Source organism: Manacus vitellinus, unplaced genomic scaffold (genome assembly GCF_001715985.3).
Source record: "Manacus vitellinus isolate BGI_N305 unplaced genomic scaffold, ASM171598v3 scaffold_41_pilon, whole genome shotgun sequence".
In the NCBI taxonomy this organism is placed as follows: domain Eukaryota; kingdom Metazoa; phylum Chordata; class Aves; order Passeriformes; family Pipridae; genus Manacus; species Manacus vitellinus.
In genome coordinates this window covers 6,961,756-6,981,643 of record NW_021940545.1, presented here as the reverse complement: position 1 = coordinate 6,981,643, position 19,888 = coordinate 6,961,756, and the positions used below count along the sequence as shown (strand labels likewise).

Genomic DNA, 19,888 nt, shown 5'->3' with positions numbered 1-19,888 from the left:
TTCCTAACTGAAATACTTTTCAGGTAACAAAAGCCCCTTCTGCAGCTGAGTGACACTGCCTTTGAAGCAAGTCCTGTGCTTTCAGGATGTCATTGGTATTAGCACTGGTTTACCTGTCACCAACTTGACAGGTATTTTTCAGGTAGGTCACAAGTGAGGGTGTTAAAGTAACAGTCTAGTAGAAAGGTCCAGGACTGGATTGCTCTGATCTAATCACTACCCTGTGTTCTTTAGTACTGACGGGATGAGGATTTCCTTACCAGAAAGGTTTTCGCATTTGGAGTGGACCCAGCGGTCGCATTTCCCACACTGCATCATCTTACTCTCATAGTCATCATCATCGTAGCATTTGTCACAGAGAGGGCAAAAATTTCCTGCAAACATAATCAGATTTCATCAGGAGTTTGGACTCCACACACATCTTAAAGGCTGGGTGGTTACTTCCTGGTGCACCAAGCAGCTCTGAACACCCTTCCCAGTAAGCTGTCAGCACAGTCCCATCTACTGTCAGGAGGCTACAACAAATAACTTTGAAAGACCACTGCCTACTCTAGAATCCCATGGCTGGGCGCCCATTTTTTGGGTGTGGTAAGACTAACAAAATATTATATGCAAGAGCAAAATGAAAGGAAAAAGATGACACACAGGCAAGAAATTATGTGAGACAGTTAAGATTTTCTATCCTGGGATTTTTCCCAAGAATGCCCCTTTGAGGTTCAAAGGTATCATGTACAGCAACTAACACAGGAAACAACCACTTTACAATAGAAATTTTGTTGTTTTTAAGTCCAGAATACTTTAAAATGTCTTTTCCTCAACTGCTACTTGAAATCCTGAGCTAACAGGTGTGTAATAATTCCTTCACATGGTACAGAGTTTACATGCTGAAAGCCCCAAACTCTGAAAACAAAGCAGTGGTGACTTTGGTGAGCCACTGCATGCTCTAAGATCCTGGCCTTGACAGGAACTGTTACATGCTCTTTCAGGTTTGACCTTAACCAGCCTGCACTGCTGCCTGGACTGTGCCAAGCTCAGCTGTCATGCTGGCCCTCTGCTCACTCATACTGACACTGACTGATTCAAAACTAAGCAGCTGAGGAGGCTCCTGCTGTAAAGAGTCACAACTTTATGTACCTTTAGCAAAGAGTTTGGCACAATCGTGACACAGGGAGAAGTCATGAGACCACTGTGCATCCCACCCTTTGCCTGGTGTTGTTGATCCACAGCTCTTGCAGCGAACACATTTGGTACATATCTGGAAAAAGAATGCATTTGGCAAGAGTTACATGCTTTTATCCAGCAGTTCCTGCGCTTTCTGTGCAAACAACACATTTCATAATTTTATTTAACGAGCACTGAGAACTCATCCAACAGAACAAGGAGTTTCAAATGCTGAAACTTTCACCAAAAAGAACAGAGCTCACTCCTTTTATGGTAAGATGGTAATAATGCAACAAGAAAAAACATTAAGCCAAATTGCAGTATAGTTTTTCTGTCCTTCATATTTGCATTGAAGAAAATATCACCTTTCCCTCACATAAAACAGCATATGTAGTTGTGGCATTTCTTCTGATCTAAAATACAAAGTCTTCTTTTAAAAGTTTACAAACTTTATGTATCGTAGTAGAAAACACCTACAAACTCCTAGTAGGAAATACACTATTGGCACTTGCTTAGAACAAAAGCTTGAAAGATGCAAATTAGGACACTAATCCAAATTGTCTCTCAACACCAATATCAACAGATTTGTTAACAAGGTAAATGCTTCCATTCTAAAGAGCTTCTTCCACTTTATGGGACTATAATCAAAAGACTTACTATGATCAGAAGATCTACTACAACTAAAAAAAGGTGTAACCTCTTTAAAACCCCTGCTTGTTCAGAACATCTTATCAACCAGCCACCTCACTATCTGTTTCTGAATGTACCTTCCGATGCAACAGGCACCTTGGCTTGAAAAGCTGAGCAATTGCATCAGAGCTCTGCAGAGCTCTGGTGCGTTATGATCAGTTAATAAATGAATTTTCCAAAAAAGAAATTAAAACACCTCACCCAAACTTTCTTTTTCTTGGTGGGTTTGGTTGGGTAGTTTGGGCCCAGGCACTCAGGGTGATAGCTGTTTCGGCACTTGTTACACTCCAGCAATTGCTACAAGAATAAGGGGGAAAAGCATTGGAACAGAGACCCTGCAAAGGTATGCAAAATCCTGGACATTTTAATTTTTTATCGAATCCCCCATTTGGAGCACGAGAAAGAAACTGCATTGGAGCAACTCGAGAGGTCTCCTCCCCAGTGCGCAGACTCTGCCCCTCAGCTCTCCTCGCCAAGTTCTGGAGCAAGAGGAGCTCTGGGACCACTGGGGGTGTTGCTGGGTCTCCCAGCAGTTCTGGGGTACCTTGGTGGCCTGGTGCTGTCTCCCACACACGTGGCAGAACTTGCAGCGACGGCAGCACCAGTTCTCCAGCTGGTCCTCCTGGGGCCGCTCGCTCTCCTCCAGGCAGAACTTGTGGAAGGGCTCACAGCAGACCTGGCAATACACAAACTGCAAGGGAGGGAGAAGCAGGTTTTAGCAATGCAGAAGCTGCTTGAAGCTCCCAAATAAACCCCCTTGTGCTCCAAACTACTTTGAATTCTGCTTTACAACTGACAGAACAAGCATTCCTACTGCCATATTTTAGGAGGGAAACTGAGCGCGTATTTCAGATAAACCCAAATACAGACTGGACACCTCGCAGCCACCAGGAGTCTGGTACCTGCTAACTAAGTGCTCTGAGCATCGACAAAGCCTTGTAGGGTTCTTCAGGATCTCCCTCTCTTGTTCCCTCCCTGTAACACAAGCCAACTGCACCAGAAGACACATTTAGTGCAGAAAGTAGGGACATGCAGAACAAAAAGTATCTTCTTCCGTTCAGCCCAGGTGGCCATTAGAAAACTCTTCTAATTTCTCTGTATCCCCTACAAGGCTGGTCATATTGGAAAAACAGTCACTCTCAGGGCATGAACACTGTAGGCTCACAGGGGACACGGAAATTGTTTGTTGCCTGGAGCACCCTGACTGAAAAGGGGATGGCTCCATGTCCCACTGGACCCTCATGACCTCAAGTGCACTGATGTCCACATCCAGAACTTAATCCCCTTTTCCCTAGTACTGTCCACTCACCAGAACCCAGACTTTCCTAGAGTTATCACTTTCCCAGGTCAGCTGGTCTGAAGATGCTCAGAAGGCACCTATCTACACCTGGAAATGCATTTAACACATCTCAATCCAGCTTCTCAGGCAGCACCAGAAGCTTTCCAGTCTCATTTCTGTAACAGTTTGCAGCTCTTTGCAGGTACAGACACACCTGGGAAAGTCATTGCTGCCTAAAGCCCTTTTGCACCATAGGGCAGCCTTTCTTATTTCCAGTTAAAAGAGAGCAAAGCTTCTGCATTACATTAGATGTGAGTTCAAAAATTCAGAGACATGGATGCTCTCAAATATGCTATTCTTCACACTTAATGCACTTCCAAAGTAAGCACTGAAGAAGTTTCTAAACTGATTTTAAATACTTGCACTCGAGTATCTTGGGACAAATTCTAGCAAGGACAGATTTGCATGTATTATTTTAATTTCTTCTGAATAACAGTCATTATAATTTTTATTTATTTTTGTAACAACATAGTGCTGTAACTAAGTCATCAACAGCAGAACACAATGCTTTACCTCCACATGTCCACTGCTGGCACAGAGAAAACACACCACCCTGGGAGTAATAGGTACCGAGGTGACGATGCCTAACCCACCCATCTCCCAAACATTCTCCACTTCACAGTCCTCCTGAAAGTACAAAAGGACACATCACCATGCAGAACAAGGCATATAACATCAGTACAAAGTGCTCACATGATTGCTGTTTTTTACGTTCTGGGCCTGTGATCAAGAAGTCTCAAACTGAAATAATTTCAGCGTCTACCTCTACTTTACAGTGTATTTTGGGAGTCACACCTCGGCACTGCTCCTGCCGAGAGCGCTCAGTGCCTGCTAGAGCCTTCCTTCTATGGAAAGCAAACCTGAGGAACAAGACAACGCTTTTCACAATTGCACAATTATTACTAAAAATGAAATTTCAGAAGAATTGTACTTTATTTAAGCTCCATATTTGTATAAAACATTTATGAGATCTCACTATAGTCTCCAGTATCAACACTTAGAGATGGACTAAAAAATTATTAGGAAAATATTAATTTTTATTATTATTTCAACAGTGTTGTTCAAAAAAGTACATGATTTATCATTTTAAAACCCCAAATAGACCCCAAATATTGTGAATTACAAGTTACTAACATTTTCCCCATATCTTGTTGGCTCAAGTTGTGGTAAGGATTTAAAGTTCCATCTTAATGGAATAATTCTTCATAAACCTCAAATTCTTGCTCATCCTCACACATTGACAGTTAAGGTTTTAAAGCTTTAAGTGTCTCTTCATCCAGTACTCTAATTATAAGGAAAAAAAAGGCATAACAAGCTTCTAAGAATCAACCAAGTGACTTCATGAGGCTCCTATTTGCAGTTCCCTGGGAAAGGTACCAGACACACAAACTCAGCACTCTCAGGGGACTCTAGTTCCAGTGTCTAGAGCCATGGAACATTCAAATACTTAAAACATTTTGTCCTCTACCTTGAAATCCACTCGGATTCTGTGGACTCCATCTGTAGGTGGCTTTTGCTTGGAACTGCTGCCGTTAGTCAGAGTGCTGAGCAAGTTCAGCGTGCTGCTCTCTGGCTTGCTTAGAGGAGGGGGCTTTTCCTGGTCAAGCAAAGGAGCCTGCATTAATCTCAACCCTGGACATTAGAACTTACCCTGCTGTTATATCCGATGCTGTAGATAATTCACAGACAAACCCCCAAACCAGCACAGAACTAATGAGTGTGTCGAAGCTGCAGGGAAGTGACCGTTCCACAAACCATTCCCTAAGAGCATTCCACATGCAATTACAGTTGTAATTCCATGTACTGCACTTTCCTCTACCATCACGTTGTTCTCTCCCACCAGAGCGCGGGTTGGTCTTTTGCTGCAGTGGGGCAGCTCTGGGTGTAATCAGGTCCTATGCACTTCTCCCTCATATTTAAATAAGACAATTATTTTTTTTTCCACGACGGAGCTGTTTCTGAGACAAAGGTAGTTCTGTTTTTTATGGAAAAACTAGCCTCCACCCCCCAGTGCACAAGTCTTCAAGATCAAAATAACACCTAAGCCGAATCTTAGGCATAGATCAGGTTTTTCTGGTATCCACATACAGCCAACAAGGAAAAACCTAACATCTTTAAGAACCAAATATAAAAAAGTATCTGCAAAGGGTTACACAAGATGGTTCTACTTTCTAGACAGAGAGAAGTTCCAGGTGCTTGAAATTTTACTGACTGTACAAAAAACAGTATTCACCTTTTCTTTTGGTTTCTGTTTCACAGGGAAAGTTGGACGGGGAGCAATTTTTTTCTGTTTGCTTTGTTCTGTGCCTAGGAAGGGGGGGAAAAATTATGAGTATTTCAAGTAACTAACAGCCACCTGTAGAGAAGAAAAGGGAAAAAAATCAGCTGGGTAACATGCGATGAGTTTTAGACTAGAACTTTTCCACCCTCTTCTGTGGCTGCACCTCACCAACTATGAGCAGTCTCCTGGAGGCATGACTAGCAGAGTTTGCTCTGCTAACAATCTGGAGCACTGTGGGTGCAAACCACAGAAATCCCAGAGCTGCCTGGTTGGTCACTGTTCATGCTGCTCTGCACTACATCCAATAGTGGACTATGTTTTTGTGTTAAAAGATTACATCCTCCTGGTTTCACATTCAGACTAGGAAGTTGACAGGCTTAACAGTATTGAAAACATACTTCCAGATTGCCACAGCTACATGACTCAGTCCCAACCAGGATGGCCATCTTTCTCCCTGCCCCAACATACTCTGCAGTTCAACAAAACGGAAGCCAGTTCTAAGCAAAATTTTCAAAATAATCTGCTGTACTTTCATACACCACAAAGCATTTATCATATTTAAAACCCAACAGTTTTTACTGGTATTAATATTGTTACTTAACACGACTCAAACATACTGAGGATAAATAGTCCCATTTACCTATTTCTGGTTGGGGAGTCTGCTTTTTCTTGGGCTCAGAAGTGCTAAGTTTAGGTGCTTCTTTTTTCAAAGGTCCTGAGCTCGGTGGCTGAGAAGGAGGGAGCTGGACTTGCTGGAATGTCTGCTTGCCAGTCTTTCTGGTACCAGATGTAGGAACTGGTTTGGGCTCTGACACGGGAACGGAGGAATTCCCATCCTCATGCTTTTCCTCAACAGGCTTACGGGCAGGCTCACTGCTCTTCTTCCCAGCACTGTCTTCTCTTGGTGCGACAGCTTGAGGAGCTTGTTTCTGTCCAGAGTCCAACTGATTTTTTCCAGAATGGCTTTCTTTCTTCTCATTTGTCTTAGATTTCTTCTCTTTCTTTTTTGCAGCTAGGAAGAAGAAGCACAGATAAAGCAAAAAGACAAACTGGTGTGACTTCAAATAATTTGCTGCTTCTTTGAAACAACGATATGGACACTTTGATTCAGAACTTCATCATTCTGTCATATGAAAGAAAAAACTGTACTCAAAAAATAAACTAATGTACTTGGTTTGTGCTTCAATCTGTATTCTTATACCTTGGACCCCTATTCTGAGACAGCAGTAAGCAACATCCTCCTGCAGTAGCACAGATTCAGAGCTGCGAGCAGACTTTGTGAGGAAGGAAGGAAAAGGAAGGAAAATGAATCAAAAGGAAGGAAGCAAAACTACCAGTCCAGTGCTGAGAGACACGGGGGAGTACAAATGCTGTCAGCACCCACATCTCTCCTGCCCCTTTCACCTGCCATCAGTGCAGGCAGGGTGGCTCCTTGTAAAATAACCTTTATAAGCTCAGTGTAGCCACAACAACAGCACAGAGAGCAAAACCCATGAAATGAAAACTTCTCTCTTGTGCTTCAGCCTACCTTTAGCTTGCTTCTGGAGATAAGCTTTTGAAGGCATCCACTGTAGATTTTGACATTTCCTCATTCTAAAAATAAAGAACATGTCATGAAATCAGAATAAAGATGCAAACATTAAGAGGACAGTCTATAAATACTCAACATGAAGAACTGAAAATAAAATTATCAATACAAGCACTACTTTTGTTCAGACAAAATCAAGTACTCTTGGAGTGTGACCGGTTTAAGAAATCAAGACTTTTGTTAACTTTTATTCAACTTTATTCCCTATTTGTCTTATACTTAGCATGTAATGCCTTCTGTATGTTGGGCCAGGCTTTGTTTCTGCGTCTGTTCTTGTAGCAGGGCCTGTGGCTCTGAAACCCAGCCTGAGGCCTGGGCAAAGCTGCTGAGAGCAAGACTTCTTCCAGCCTGCAGAGTACTCTCACACAGCAATTCTCACAGCAAGGCTTTATAAACAGTTCTCATACCACAACAACCTACTGGTGTTGCTTTAGCAGCTGCCCTTTCAGATAGATTATCTAGCCTGGTAAAATCAATTTAATGCAGCGATTTAAAAATGTTCAATCTAAGGGATATGTACAAAAAATGACAGGAGATATCAAAGAAGAGTGGTATTTCTTAATGTCACCTAGAGACATCTTTGATATACAAAGTGTATATAAGCCAGATAAGCATCATCTAGAAAACACAAGCTCTTCATGAATGCAATTTGGAAAATAAGAGAAAAATATTTATGTGTACATTGCCTCCCTTGCAAAATCCCATAACAGAAGCCTCTGGACTCACACCAAACACTTCTCAATGCCAGTTTCGTCAAACTGGGGAGAATAAACCAGAAGTGACCTCCAGAGAAAGAGCTCATAACAAGCTCATCTTGATTTGGGATCTTGACTCTTAAGCTGTTTATAGTCCCCTGCTTTGATCCAGCCTCAGCCCAGGCCAAGCTCACTCCAAGCCCATACTACAGGGTAAATCTGCTGTTCCTGGCCTAGAGTGAGGGTACACTTATCCCAGTCAGTGCAGGCACAGTTTCTCACTTACTTGCAGCACTGCTTCTTTATATTGCGCCCACCAAACTTGGGTTTGTCTAGACAGTTAGTGCAGACACCACAGTCCTCTGGAACTTGACAGCCCGAACACTGCCCACAGCGCCTGGAGCGCCGGCCTTTCTTCACCGGAGGTTCTTGCTGTGCCTTGTTTCTGGTAACCGGCTTAATGGGCTTTATAGGTGGAGCAAGAGGTTCAGCCTCTTCTGAGCCAGCTATCGATGACTTATCTATCAAGAGAACATTTCTAATGTGAATTTGCTGATGTTAAAGAATGTTTCAGGAGTGTCTAATTTAGTCCAAGAAGTCTAAGTTCATGTGCAGAACCACACGAGTGTGTATACACTCGTATGTCAGTGTGTGTATACACAGATGTGTACATGTGTATATGCACACACACCCCTCTGCAGAACACAAGTTTGGTGCAGAACACATGTATTTGACACAATTCCCAGGGGCTGAAAGGATTAACCCTGTTTGAGTGGCACTGTAATAGAGAGCCCGGAGCTCTAACATATTTTCCCTTGTTAATCACTTGAAGTCCTCATTGTAAGCAGTCAACAGAAGCTGACTTTGTACAGGTCCAGACAAAAACCAGAAATCCCAACTCACCATCATTCCCCATGGAAGACAGTATCTTCTCCCGCTCTTCCCACGGTAAGGCACTCAGAGTGGGCATGTCATCAGGAAACACTGCTCGCTTGCGGCCCAGCGCAACAGCTGCTCTCCTGCAAACATGTTTTATTCGTGGTCCTCGGACTGATGTTTCTGATGAATCGCTCTCTTGCCCCTAGATTTCAGAACATGACAACAGACAGTATTCCTAAGAAAGGTACCAAAACGAGGCTGAGAAATATGTAATGGAAACTTCTAAGCAGAGATAAACTATACCTTAGCTTGCACTTTGTAAGAATCGTGATAAAAACAAAGATTCAGCCTTCTAAGCCTCAGCTATCCAAGGGAGGATAAATGCAAGAGAGCAAGAGGTTTTACTCAGTTGGAGCTACACGGTAAGTTTCTGTCCGCTACTGGAAAACCAACTTGCTCATGAAGCCATGTTATCAAGGCACTGACATCACAAATATCAGAGTCCACTGGATTTGGACCAGCACTCAGTGCTGACTGATCCAGCAGAAGGCAGAAGTAAATGAGGCTGTTTGAGAGCTTTGCAGATGCTGGTGTCTCAGATGAAGGGTTTCTGTTTACTAGGTGCTAAACAAATGCAGCATTTTAGTGCCATTTTCTGTGTTTTGATCATAAGATTCTGGAATATCTCCCACCAAAAGAACTACCCAATCAAGCAACTGTGAGGGCCTGGGCTTCTGCTACACCAGGTCAGACACACAGAAGTAAATACTTCTTCATTTTGGAGACACCAGTTGGAGAATTTTCTATTTGAAATATGTGCTAGTGATTTTCAACACTAATGATGTTAGGAAAAGTTTAAATAAAAAGTACTCCCTGAAAGTGTATCTCACCTCCCTTTCTGGTAAAGAGGACTGCAGAAAAGGGTGGGTTTGGTGTGGGGGAGAGGGAAAAGAGGAAAATGGTAGGAAGCAGTCCTCCAAATCAGAGGTGAAATCCCAATGGATTTTCTTCCCTCTCATAAGTGACAGATCACTGTGCAAAGTTAAAAACCAAGAGAGACTAAGGGAACAACTTGCTCTTCAGAAGCCAGCCTTACACTCAAGGAGGGTCCACAAGAAATGTCAAGGCCAAGAGAGACACCGCATTTTGCTGGAACTGCACTTTTCAGAGACAGTACTACTCTAGACCATCACTTTGCTTAGATTTATTCAGAGAAACCCAATAAGCAGCTATGCCATACTGGTCTCTAAAACACACGCAGCTCCCCCCTGAGCTCAGTACACAGCAGCTCCCTCTTCCCCTCAGCTTCTGCCCAGGGCTCCTTGTTTTCTAATCATTTGCCATCTGTTGCACTAACAGCTGCTTTGCTTGGCACATTAATTCTTCTCACTCAGGATACAAAAGCTACTGTGACTTTCAGAGCAAGTTCAAAGTAAGATGCACTCTAGCAAAAAATTCAACTTGGAAAAAGGAATACCTGTGCTTTTGGTTGATCCGCTTGTTTGAGGGACTTGCTCTTCTCAATCTTGTACAGCTGGGCTTTTGCCTTTTTCAGAAGACTGGCCACCCTCTTGTCAGTCATTGGCAGTTTGTCTGCTTGAGCCAACATAGAGCTGATGGAGGAAGCGGAATGTTTAACAGTGCTTGACGAAGGAGCAGAAAGACGCAGAGCTTTTTCCTTCTCCAAAGATGGCACAGCGGAGCTGACGTCCAGGTCTGATTTGTCTAAGCCCCCTCTACCTTTCTTGGACGTTTTGGTTTTGACAGCTGCCGTATCTACCAGAGCAGCAGCGGAAACATCTGCCGTGGGATCTACTGCTGTAGACTTCTTCCGCCCAGCAGTTTTTTTGGCAGATGATGATGCTGCAACATCTTCGCTGACAACTTTTTCTTTGGGCATTTTACCTACAGGAAACAAAGCAGAGCTACTCTGAATTTCTGACCCTTTTCTCCTTTTCTCTTTCCTTGACTCCCGTTTGTTCTCCTTTTCCCTCTCTCTGTCTTTCTCTCTGCTCTTGTCCTTCTCCAGGTTTTTGTCAGCATCTTTATCTTTGGAGAGTTCCTCTGCTGCCCTGTCCTTGTTTCTGCCTCTCTCTGTCTGGGGACTCGATGTGAACCAAGGGAAGAGAGGAGTAGGGCTACTGGATGAGAAAGGCTCTGCTGGAGCGCTCGTTTGCTTCCTCGGTCTCTGGCTTCTTTCTGCTGATTCCCCAGACTGCGATAGGGAATGAGAGGGAAAAGTAAAAGTTGAATTTAAGGCACTAGTGGCGAGAGAACTAACTGAAATGCTAGTTAATGAGGAAGAGACAGAAGACTGTGGGGTGAGAGTTGTCAGGTCAGAGGTACTAAGCCTCCCGCTCCTTGTCCTCATGGAGTGTGAGGGAGATCTGGGTTCTGATCGGATGGGGCTGAACGCTTTCCTCTTCCGCCTCCGAGAGGACACACCCGCAGCAGAGGTCCCTGTGGCAGCCCGACCGACTGATGAGGGCAGAGTTACTGACTCGAAGATCCGGGAGTGGGCCTCGCTCGGCGTGAACCGGGGTGCTCGCAGCAGAGGACTTCTCTTGTGCATGTCAAACCTGGCTCCAGAGTGAAGCGAAAACAGACGTGTGGGAGCCGTGGCACCTGGTGTTGAGAAGCCAGATGCAAAGCCAACGTCCTCCGGTGTCAGCGGCGGGGGTCTGAAGTTATCAAATATTGGTTTGCGAATAAGACCCTCTTTGGCATATTTTGCTGATGAGAAGTACTGTGGCTCTGACCTGGAATGTTTCAGGGAGGTCCACCTAAACGTCGGCTCTCGCAGAATTGACTTTCGTTTCTCTTGCATGGGCGCAGCAGAAGCAGGAAGAAAGGGCGAGGCTAATGGTATGGTTGGAGGCATTAGCCAAGGGGTATGGTCTGAGATGCTGGAAGCAGGCTGCAGTGGTGGCGGGGGAGTGAGCAAAGGGGGAGGAGGAGAGGAGGAAGATTGCTGCTGCGGCACACTTGGTAAGGCCGACAGCTTTTTTGCAGTCCTCTGGCCAAAACTTCTTTCTGTTATCGAAAATCTTCTGTTTCGCCTATCACTGTTATCATTTTCAGGGGACTGAGAAACAGGCAGTGGAGTGTGAACTTCTGGAGTATTGCTTCGCTCCTCAGAAAGTGTCTGCATCTCCTCGGAAGCCTGGGAGTCCGTAGATGTATCCACGCTGGGGCTGCTGGACCGTGAGGAGTCTGAAGACATCTGAGACGAATGCTGAGAAGCGGCACTGGACTTTTCACTGGAGCCACAAGATGTAGCGCTGAACCTGCTGTTTGGTGTGGATTCTAGTCTGGATATTTTAATAGGAGGATCGTAGTCTTCATCCTCAATAAACCGTTTGGGTGTTTTGATAATCCGTGAAGAGATCGCACTCACAACTGGCATGATGAACTGTCGGATATTTTTGAGCTGGGTTCTCCCCTTCCTGCCCTGCAGTTTGGCTGCTTCTTTCTCAATCTTTTTTTGTGCTCCTTTTTTAGCCCTCTGCAAGAGTTGCTTAGCAATTGTGGCATCTGTCCTTTTGGTGGAAGGTATAATCCTAACGGGTTTAATCCTGCGCGGGCTCTGTCTGACAGCAGTCTTCTCTTCCTTTGTGAGAGGTGGCGTGCCATCCTTTTCTTTGCGAATCCTCTGAGGCTTCTCCAGCTGTGAGTTTATGACTAAAGTTGAGGAAGTCTTTACCCGTTCAGAGGACGGTGGCCTGCCTCTCCTGCGCACGATCTGAACGCTCTTCCTCCCAATCTGAAGTTTTGCCCCAGGCTTGAATTTAGATTTCAGTGGGGAGAGCTTACTAGTTCTTAATTTCTTGATTTTAGCTGCTTGCTGAAATGTAGTGGATGGTGACCTTTTGATTTTTTTCAGACTCTCTTTTTCTTCTTTGCTGCCCTTTTGAATGTCTGATGTGTCCTTCTCTTGTGATAATTTGAATTTCACACTTGTAAGTGTTGGAGGTCTTCCTCGTCTTTTCTCCCCACTCTTTGACTCCTTCTTCTTTACTTTCTCCATGGATGTGGTTTCAGACTTGCTCGAAGGGGAACACACCGACGAAGAGTCTGACAGTACAGCTGAACTTCGGTCAGAACTGCTCCGGGGCCTCCCACGAGGTTTCCGTGGACTAGACTTAACTGAGAGGGAAGTAGAGAAAGCGGAGTACATATTAAATTTCTCTGAGTGTGGGATCAGCATTACCCAGGTCACACAAGTATTTACTCAGTATCAGTCACACTGCCTGCACAAGTTGCCAAAACATTTCAGATAATCAACAAATAGAAATACCATTTTATCACTACATGTAGAGAATACCTTCCCAACAAACCTCTTCTCCCACATAAGATATCATGGAGATAACATTTTTAAAAATGCAAGCTTGCCTTTTCCCAACAAAGAGATATGCAATGGCACAAACCCAGTACCAACCTCATGTCGGGCAGGGGCAATAATTCTCAAGGGCACACGCCACCTTTTAAACACATTAAAAGATTGTTTTAAGCAGATCACAGTGGTTGAAAAAAAAAAATCCTTCTTCTCTAGTACCAGTCAAACCTCTGACATGAGGTTTCAAATAATGGTTTCATCAGTATAATTCTTTTTCTCAAAGTTTCTCTGTTCCTTTACAGATCAGACATACAGAGTCCAACACTTAACTGAGTTAAATCCAGAGACTGGGGTGGTTTTTATGGTGAATGAGATTTGATGGAACAAACAGAAGAAGCTCAGCAAAGCCATCACAAAGGAAAACAGAAAGTCAACACCCAATCCTGCAACTTGAACTTACCTGTGGGGGACCTGGTGGGACTTCGTACTTTGACTTCTTCATCTGAACCAAAACCTAAAAACTGTTCATCCTGCAATGAGAAAACGGATGGAAGTTTGAGGACATGGATGATAACATTACAAAGAACTTCCCTGTGATCAAAGCACAAAAGGATTCTAGAGGATTTTCCTTCCCCAAAGAAGATACTGGCATTTGTTCTTCTAACAAACAATTGCTAAAAAAGGAAAAAAAACTTTTATATACACATACACAGCAACTACAGTTTACAGCTATGGAACAATCAAAAAGAATTACGGTGAAACAAAGGACAAATATACACAGAAAAAAATCCTTAATGCATAAAATCTGCTGCTCCTATCAAACCACAAAGCTCTGCTCCTGTAAGCTATTATTCAAACCACCCTAAAGACATACTTCAGCAAAAGAAGTGTTTCCGTGTTTATTATTCTAGTACAAACATAGCTCAACTTCCTGCTAACTTATGTGTAGCCTCTCTTTTTACTTCACTTCAGATTTGATCTTTAGGAGAGATGAAAACATGACTTATGCTGTGAAGCTCTTCCCTCTGACAGAGGTATGAGCCTCCCTGTCTACATAGGGCAGGTGCATCAGGGAGTCTCTTAAAGGTCAGTCCCTTTCATCTGCCACCCAAATGTGTAGTGACACTTTTTTTTTTTTGTATGTCGTTACACCTTTCCTATTTTCACCTCAAGTATTTATGTTGGCTCTTCCCTTCAGAGCACTGTGTGATGTGGCCACATGCTGAGCTTTGAGAAGGGCAGGCACTGTGAGAACAGTATCCTGGAAGTGAAAAGGGGCAACACTGTGAAGGGTGAAGGTGAACTGTGCAAAGAAGTAACATTGTTCCCTCATGTTCTGCCTCCTGTTTTTTACATGGAATTTCTACTTCATCTACTTCCAGGACAGACCAATAAAGAGCACCTGAGCTACTGAAACCACAGTCTGGTTTTAAAGAAATTGAACCACACACACTGAGACCCACACCTGTGTCTATAGGAGAGCTGTGATGTGATGAAAAGCAGCAAGGCTTTAGATCAAACTATTTCTCAAAATTTTCTGCCTGGTTTCTGTCTGATGAGCTCCAGCATAAACAATTCAAATACACTAAGTGTTCTGACCAGGCAACCATCCAGGTTCTCAATGCAGATAACTGCTCTGGCCAGTCAAATACAACACGTACCCCCTCGGGCTGCAGTTAATCACATGAAGCCATCACCCACACACGCTGCTGAAGGAGGGGGTGGCCCTGCCCCTCCTCACATCCCTGCTGCCTATCTGCTCTCTGCACTTGCAGCAGTGATGCCAAGGAAACCGGAAAAAGCAATGATACAGCAACACAGAAGAAACAAAATTATGCCAAAAGGCATTGCTTCTGCCTGAGGCCCCCGGCATCACGCAGAACCCCTGAAGGACATTTCCCGAAAGGGAGAAGCTACCGCTTCCCAACTTCCATCCTGCAGCAATGCAAGCGGAGCAGAGCAGCTGCGGGAGCAGGGCTGCCCGCTCCCAACACTGCGGATCAGCGGCTGTCACGCCTGCCTGCCGCTCCCGAGCACGTGGGCTCGCTGCAGGATGTAAACACTGCTGCTGTGCTGCTGCCTGCGTGGGCAGGCAGGGAAAGGGTCCCAGCCCCGACAAAGGGAGAGGCTGCCAGCGGAGACAGGTGCGGGCTGAATGCTCTCAACGCTGAGAAGGCACGCAGAGAAACAACAAGCACTCTAAGAACAGTCAGGTTTGGAAATGCAAAGGGAGCAGCCGCTCACCCCGTGCAATTTCCTGACTTGAACCGGCCTCCAAGTTCCTGTGGCTGCCATGGATCTTTTCTTCATCTTGTTATTCTGGGTCCTACAGCCATTATTTATTTTATCTGTGACTTCTAAATCAGTACTTGCCACATTTTTGACAATTGCCAGTCATAATCCACAGACTAGAACTGGCATTATTTTCAAACCGAGCCCTGTTACCTTACTTTTCCAATGGGATACATTAATTCTGCCTTTGGCCTGATAGTCTGGGAATGATAACTTTTTCCCCATAGCCTATCAAGCAGCCACCAGAATTGTCTACAGCAAAAAGGCTCCCTCCACAAAACAATCACTTTGGCTTCATTTACAACCACAAGTAACATGACCAAATCATCACCTGCATTATCTGGTTCAGTGACACTCATGAGTGTATAGATGACCTCTAAGCAGTCACTGTCACTACCTGAGAAAGCAGCCTTGTGACCTGTCAGAAATCAAGAAAGCCACTAAGTACCACTATGTGTTTGCCAAGCTAACCCATCCAGTTGGCCATCACATGTCAAAATGCAGCTTTGAGGCAAACAAGGCAGGAACAGCTTCCCTCTATTTTTTTAGAAGTGACTATAAAGCATGACAGATGGAGAATGATTAAAAAACATAATGATTTTGAACATGACCTCATTTACCTGAAAAAGGATAACGCAGTACAAAAAATTATTATATATACAAGGACATGGGAAGGTGTGCCTTGTGCAACACATGAAGCCTAAACCCAGGCATGCACAGGACAATCTCTCTGTGCAGCAAAGCTTACATGTACATCTCTGACTCAAACATTACACTATCCCACCTGGGTTCAACCTCAGAGTTGTGAGCAGATGAAGAAAGGCTTCTCCCCAGCTATTTAAGAACAGAGAAGTTGCAAGCAAACGTCTATCACAACACTTTTGAGCAAAATTACTTTTTAAAGAATTTCCAAGTAAAGATCTTGGAGGAAAATCCACCTTCAAACAAGAAACTACTCTACAGGTACTGACTGAAGTTCCGACCTCTGTCTGAGGAATAACAGTATAAAACATACTACTACAGATCTGTGAAGTTGCACAGGACTGTCACCAGCATTAAGCCAGCAATGCAGCTAATCCAATCAGCGCCTGAAAAGGTTTATTTAATTTTACAATAGATTCACCTGACCTATACTTCTCTTCCCATTCCTCATTCTGGGTTTGGCCCCAATTAGGCAGCACCTCACCTTCTTGTAAAGGGATAAGCTATTTTTAGAAGCTCATTCAGATGCCTGCTTAGTAACTACAGCACAATATCTACCAGACTCAGCAGAGTAAACACCCTTGGAAGTTGGCAATTAGAGACAAACACTGTGCACTCTGTGCTGGTCTTGGGAGAGGAGTGGAGTCACCTGGGAGTTCAGGGAGATGCTTCCCAAGCCACAGCTTGTGATGCAACTTCAATAATAAGCAGCAGAGCACCTGGGGTGACCATTATGCATGGACTCAGATGAGGGTCCACTCATCCTTTCATTGTTTAATTCAACAAAAGCTCAGACCAAGAGTGATGCCCAGACTTGGCTGGGGCTTCCCCTCAGAGCAGCAACAACCTACAGACCACATCCTGAGAGCACAGGAGAACTCCTGGCTGGGTCACCCCCACATGACAACCCCCAAACTACAATGCTGCAGCTATACCCTCAGGAATCACGCACAGCAATACAACTGTGATTAGGACTGCAGCTTCTGGAGCCCCTTGGATGACACCTAATTTTAGAATTTGAAAGTGCATGTTGCTCTTTACAAGGCTGAGGCTCAGAGAGCACCTGTTCTGACAGTATTACTGAGCGTACAGATCTGTCTTGCCAGCTTGCTAGAAGGAAAATGAAAATATTCAGTGTTAGGAAGTAACAGTACAGCCAGTCTCACTCTCTAGTCAAGCTGCAAGCAGGAGACCAGACTAACTTACACCAGCAGCCCACTAACAACACAACTGGTCCTTACTTTCCATAGAGTCCAGGTTCCATCCTGGATGACAAATTCTGAATTATGCTCCTCTGAACACAGAGGAATGCTTATTAGAGCACCTGAAACACTCTCATGCTGGTCACAACAAGCTTTCAAGGAAGAGGGTCAGTCACCTAGAAAGATTCAGCTTGGAGACAGTGAGAGAAAAGCCTAGAGCTGCTGTACTGATGCATTAAAAAAAGTCTTTTGTAGTAGCAAACTCATCTTTCGCTCCTAAAGAAATATATTTCCTAAAGAAATATTATTTAAGTCAAACTATGCTTCAGCTCAGCTCTGAGGGAACAGTAAACCCCTCTCTGGGAATTCTGTGCTATCCCTGAGAAGTGAAGAACCACTGACCCCAGGAGTCACCCAGTCTCTTCCCTTGTTTCCTCCACTGAGGTGATGGTAAAACCCGCAGTTCAGGCTCCTATGCCAACAGAGAAAGCAGGTAGTGAAACTGTTGCTTTCCAGCTGAAGGAAGCCAATGCCGAAAAGCCCCTGAACAAACTGATCAGTGCACTGCTGCTGCTCTGAAGCTGCCCTACCTGCCCACCACTCCTGCCAATGGGACCAGCCACACCACCTTCCACTCCAAAACAGCTTCCCAAATTCCTAACAAACTTCCCCAAACTGGTCCTCTGAGGGTTTGGAGCACTGCACAACGCTGACCAACCCACACAAATGGGAACAACCCCAGGATGCTTAAAATATACTTTTATTTACACACATCTGACAAAGGAGCACTAGAGTCTTCAGGAAGGGGACAATGCATGAAGGAGCCTCTGTCTCTCAGGCCTGCATCTCCCTCACCATGTGCATGTACAGCGACCATGGTACCAGTGGCAGGCAGGGCTCTACACCTCCACCTCACACATTAAACACTCAGGTAGTTTTATAGTAACTGATCAACTTAACACTAGGAGAGGAAATTCTGAGACAAACAGAATTTTAATGCCCATGAGGAAAGAAATTCATACTTCCAGCTCAGGCATGACTGTGCTGGCAGCATGGAAGCTGCTCCTTCCGCCCAGCACATGGACCTAGTGACATTTGCAAAAAAACCAGCCATCAGCAAACATCCACAACTGGTAGAAGATTGTGCCCACATATAATTACAATAGTGCTACCAGAGGCACCACCATCACCACCACATCCCACTGCAAACCTTGGGCACCTGCAACTTTCAGCCAGTGCAAATTTTACTTCAGGGATGTGCAGGAAGCTCTGAACTGACAGAAAGACCAGATATTTAACAACTACATTTATGCTTCTTTTATACCAAATACTGACATAACGAATCAAGAAAACACAACCCAGTTTTCCTTATTCCTACAGCACCACTCACTCAGAGCTGAAGGGCCAGTGCACAGTACAAACCCTGCTGTTCAAGCAGTTACAGCTTCACTGTGCAAAAAGTCCCACTGGCAACTCTTGTGGTGCTAGAATCGAGTATCAGAATGTCGCTCCTTGAACATGAGCTGGTTTCAAGATAACTCAGCACAACACTGAGCTACAGCAGAAGACAAGAATTTGTACAAAGTTACCTGAACCTGGGGAGAATGCCCTGACACCCCAGAATTCAGGTACCTTTTAAACGAGAAATAAAGTCTGCTATGTACCATAAAATGGCTAAGGAGACAAGGGAAAGACTGAGTCTAATACTTGTTCTGGACTTCAACATTTTACCATCAAACTTTGATGGTAATGCCCAAATTCAACAGGTGCCTGTGCGCATGGGAATGAGGTCCAAAAGAAAAAAAAAAAGCAGAGAGGAGAAGTTGTACATGAAAAGATAACAGAGTATTTCCTCTAATCCCCACCAGCTCCTGACCTCCAAGCAATTGCTCCAAGTTTATTCCTGATGTGGAATGTCAACCCAGCTGAAGACTGTAACTAGCCTGGTTCAGGTAAGACCCTCAACCTTGTGGAAGTGAACAGTGTGAGCACCAGGCAGTTATTGAAAGGGCATGGTGAGCCCTACTACAAAGGGGACTTCTGAAAGCCCCCTTCTAGTAGAACATCTCTGCCCAGAGTGGGTACCACACAGGTTCCCACACTGCACACAGCTGCCCTGTGTTCTTCATTAGGACCATGATAAGTGCAGAGAAACTCATTGGCCAGGAGAACTACATCCTTCAATGCAAAAATGCTTTGTTTCTTAAGTATCACCAAAGGAGAGGAACCAACTGAGCTAACTCAATCTGAATATTTGTGAGGGTCTGCTCTCTGAGTACACCTCAGAGCGCCAGCACATGCTGTAAATCCAGAGGGAGGGAAAGCACCTGGGGTCTGCCCCTGCCTGGCTCACAAGGGGTCAGGTAAAGCTCAACCTACAGACACCAAGCCACAAAGTGTTTATCATTACTTTCCACTGTATGCAATGTTATTAGACAGAAGTTTTTACGAGCTAAATAGAAAAGTGATGTAAGAAGCAGAGTTCTTAAGATCCAAGAGACCCTGTGCTCAACAGCTGCCACGCCTAGAATGCATGCAAGCTATTTTATTTTAATGCAAAAATGCCTTAAAGGCCAAACTCACAAATATATCTCAAATATGTTTTGGAGCTTTTTTGAAATGCAAAAATAAACTTTAAGACAATTGAAATTAAACAAACAAACCACAGACCAATGTCATCTTAGAAAAAAAAGAAAGAAAAAAAAGAAAGAAAAAAAAAGAAA

At 44.2% G+C, this 19,888-nt stretch overlaps 1 protein-coding gene across 1 annotated transcript in view; it reads right to left on the bottom strand.

Moving 5' to 3' along the window:
- The window catches only part of KMT2A (lysine methyltransferase 2A), a 29,294-nt gene extending 15,799 nt beyond the window's left edge, over nucleotides 1-13,495 (bottom strand). The window contains exons 1-13 of the mRNA XM_018078659.3: nucleotides 13,430-13,495; nucleotides 10,111-12,779; nucleotides 8,658-8,835; nucleotides 8,041-8,275; nucleotides 7,000-7,064; nucleotides 6,112-6,483; nucleotides 5,424-5,497; nucleotides 4,659-4,787; nucleotides 3,704-3,817; nucleotides 2,396-2,542; nucleotides 2,053-2,148; nucleotides 1,135-1,255; nucleotides 261-374 (exon numbers count right to left, since the gene is read on the bottom strand). Of these exons, the coding sequence (XP_017934148.1) occupies nucleotides 261-374; nucleotides 1,135-1,255; nucleotides 2,053-2,148; nucleotides 2,396-2,542; nucleotides 3,704-3,817; nucleotides 4,659-4,787; nucleotides 5,424-5,497; nucleotides 6,112-6,483; nucleotides 7,000-7,064; nucleotides 8,041-8,275; nucleotides 8,658-8,835; nucleotides 10,111-12,660 (4,195 nt within the window). The 5' untranslated portion in view covers nucleotides 12,661-12,779; nucleotides 13,430-13,495. The remainder of the gene's footprint in view (nucleotides 1-260; nucleotides 375-1,134; nucleotides 1,256-2,052; nucleotides 2,149-2,395; nucleotides 2,543-3,703; nucleotides 3,818-4,658; nucleotides 4,788-5,423; nucleotides 5,498-6,111; nucleotides 6,484-6,999; nucleotides 7,065-8,040; nucleotides 8,276-8,657; nucleotides 8,836-10,110; nucleotides 12,780-13,429) is intronic.
- Between the last annotated feature and the right edge of the window lie 6,393 nt (nucleotides 13,496-19,888).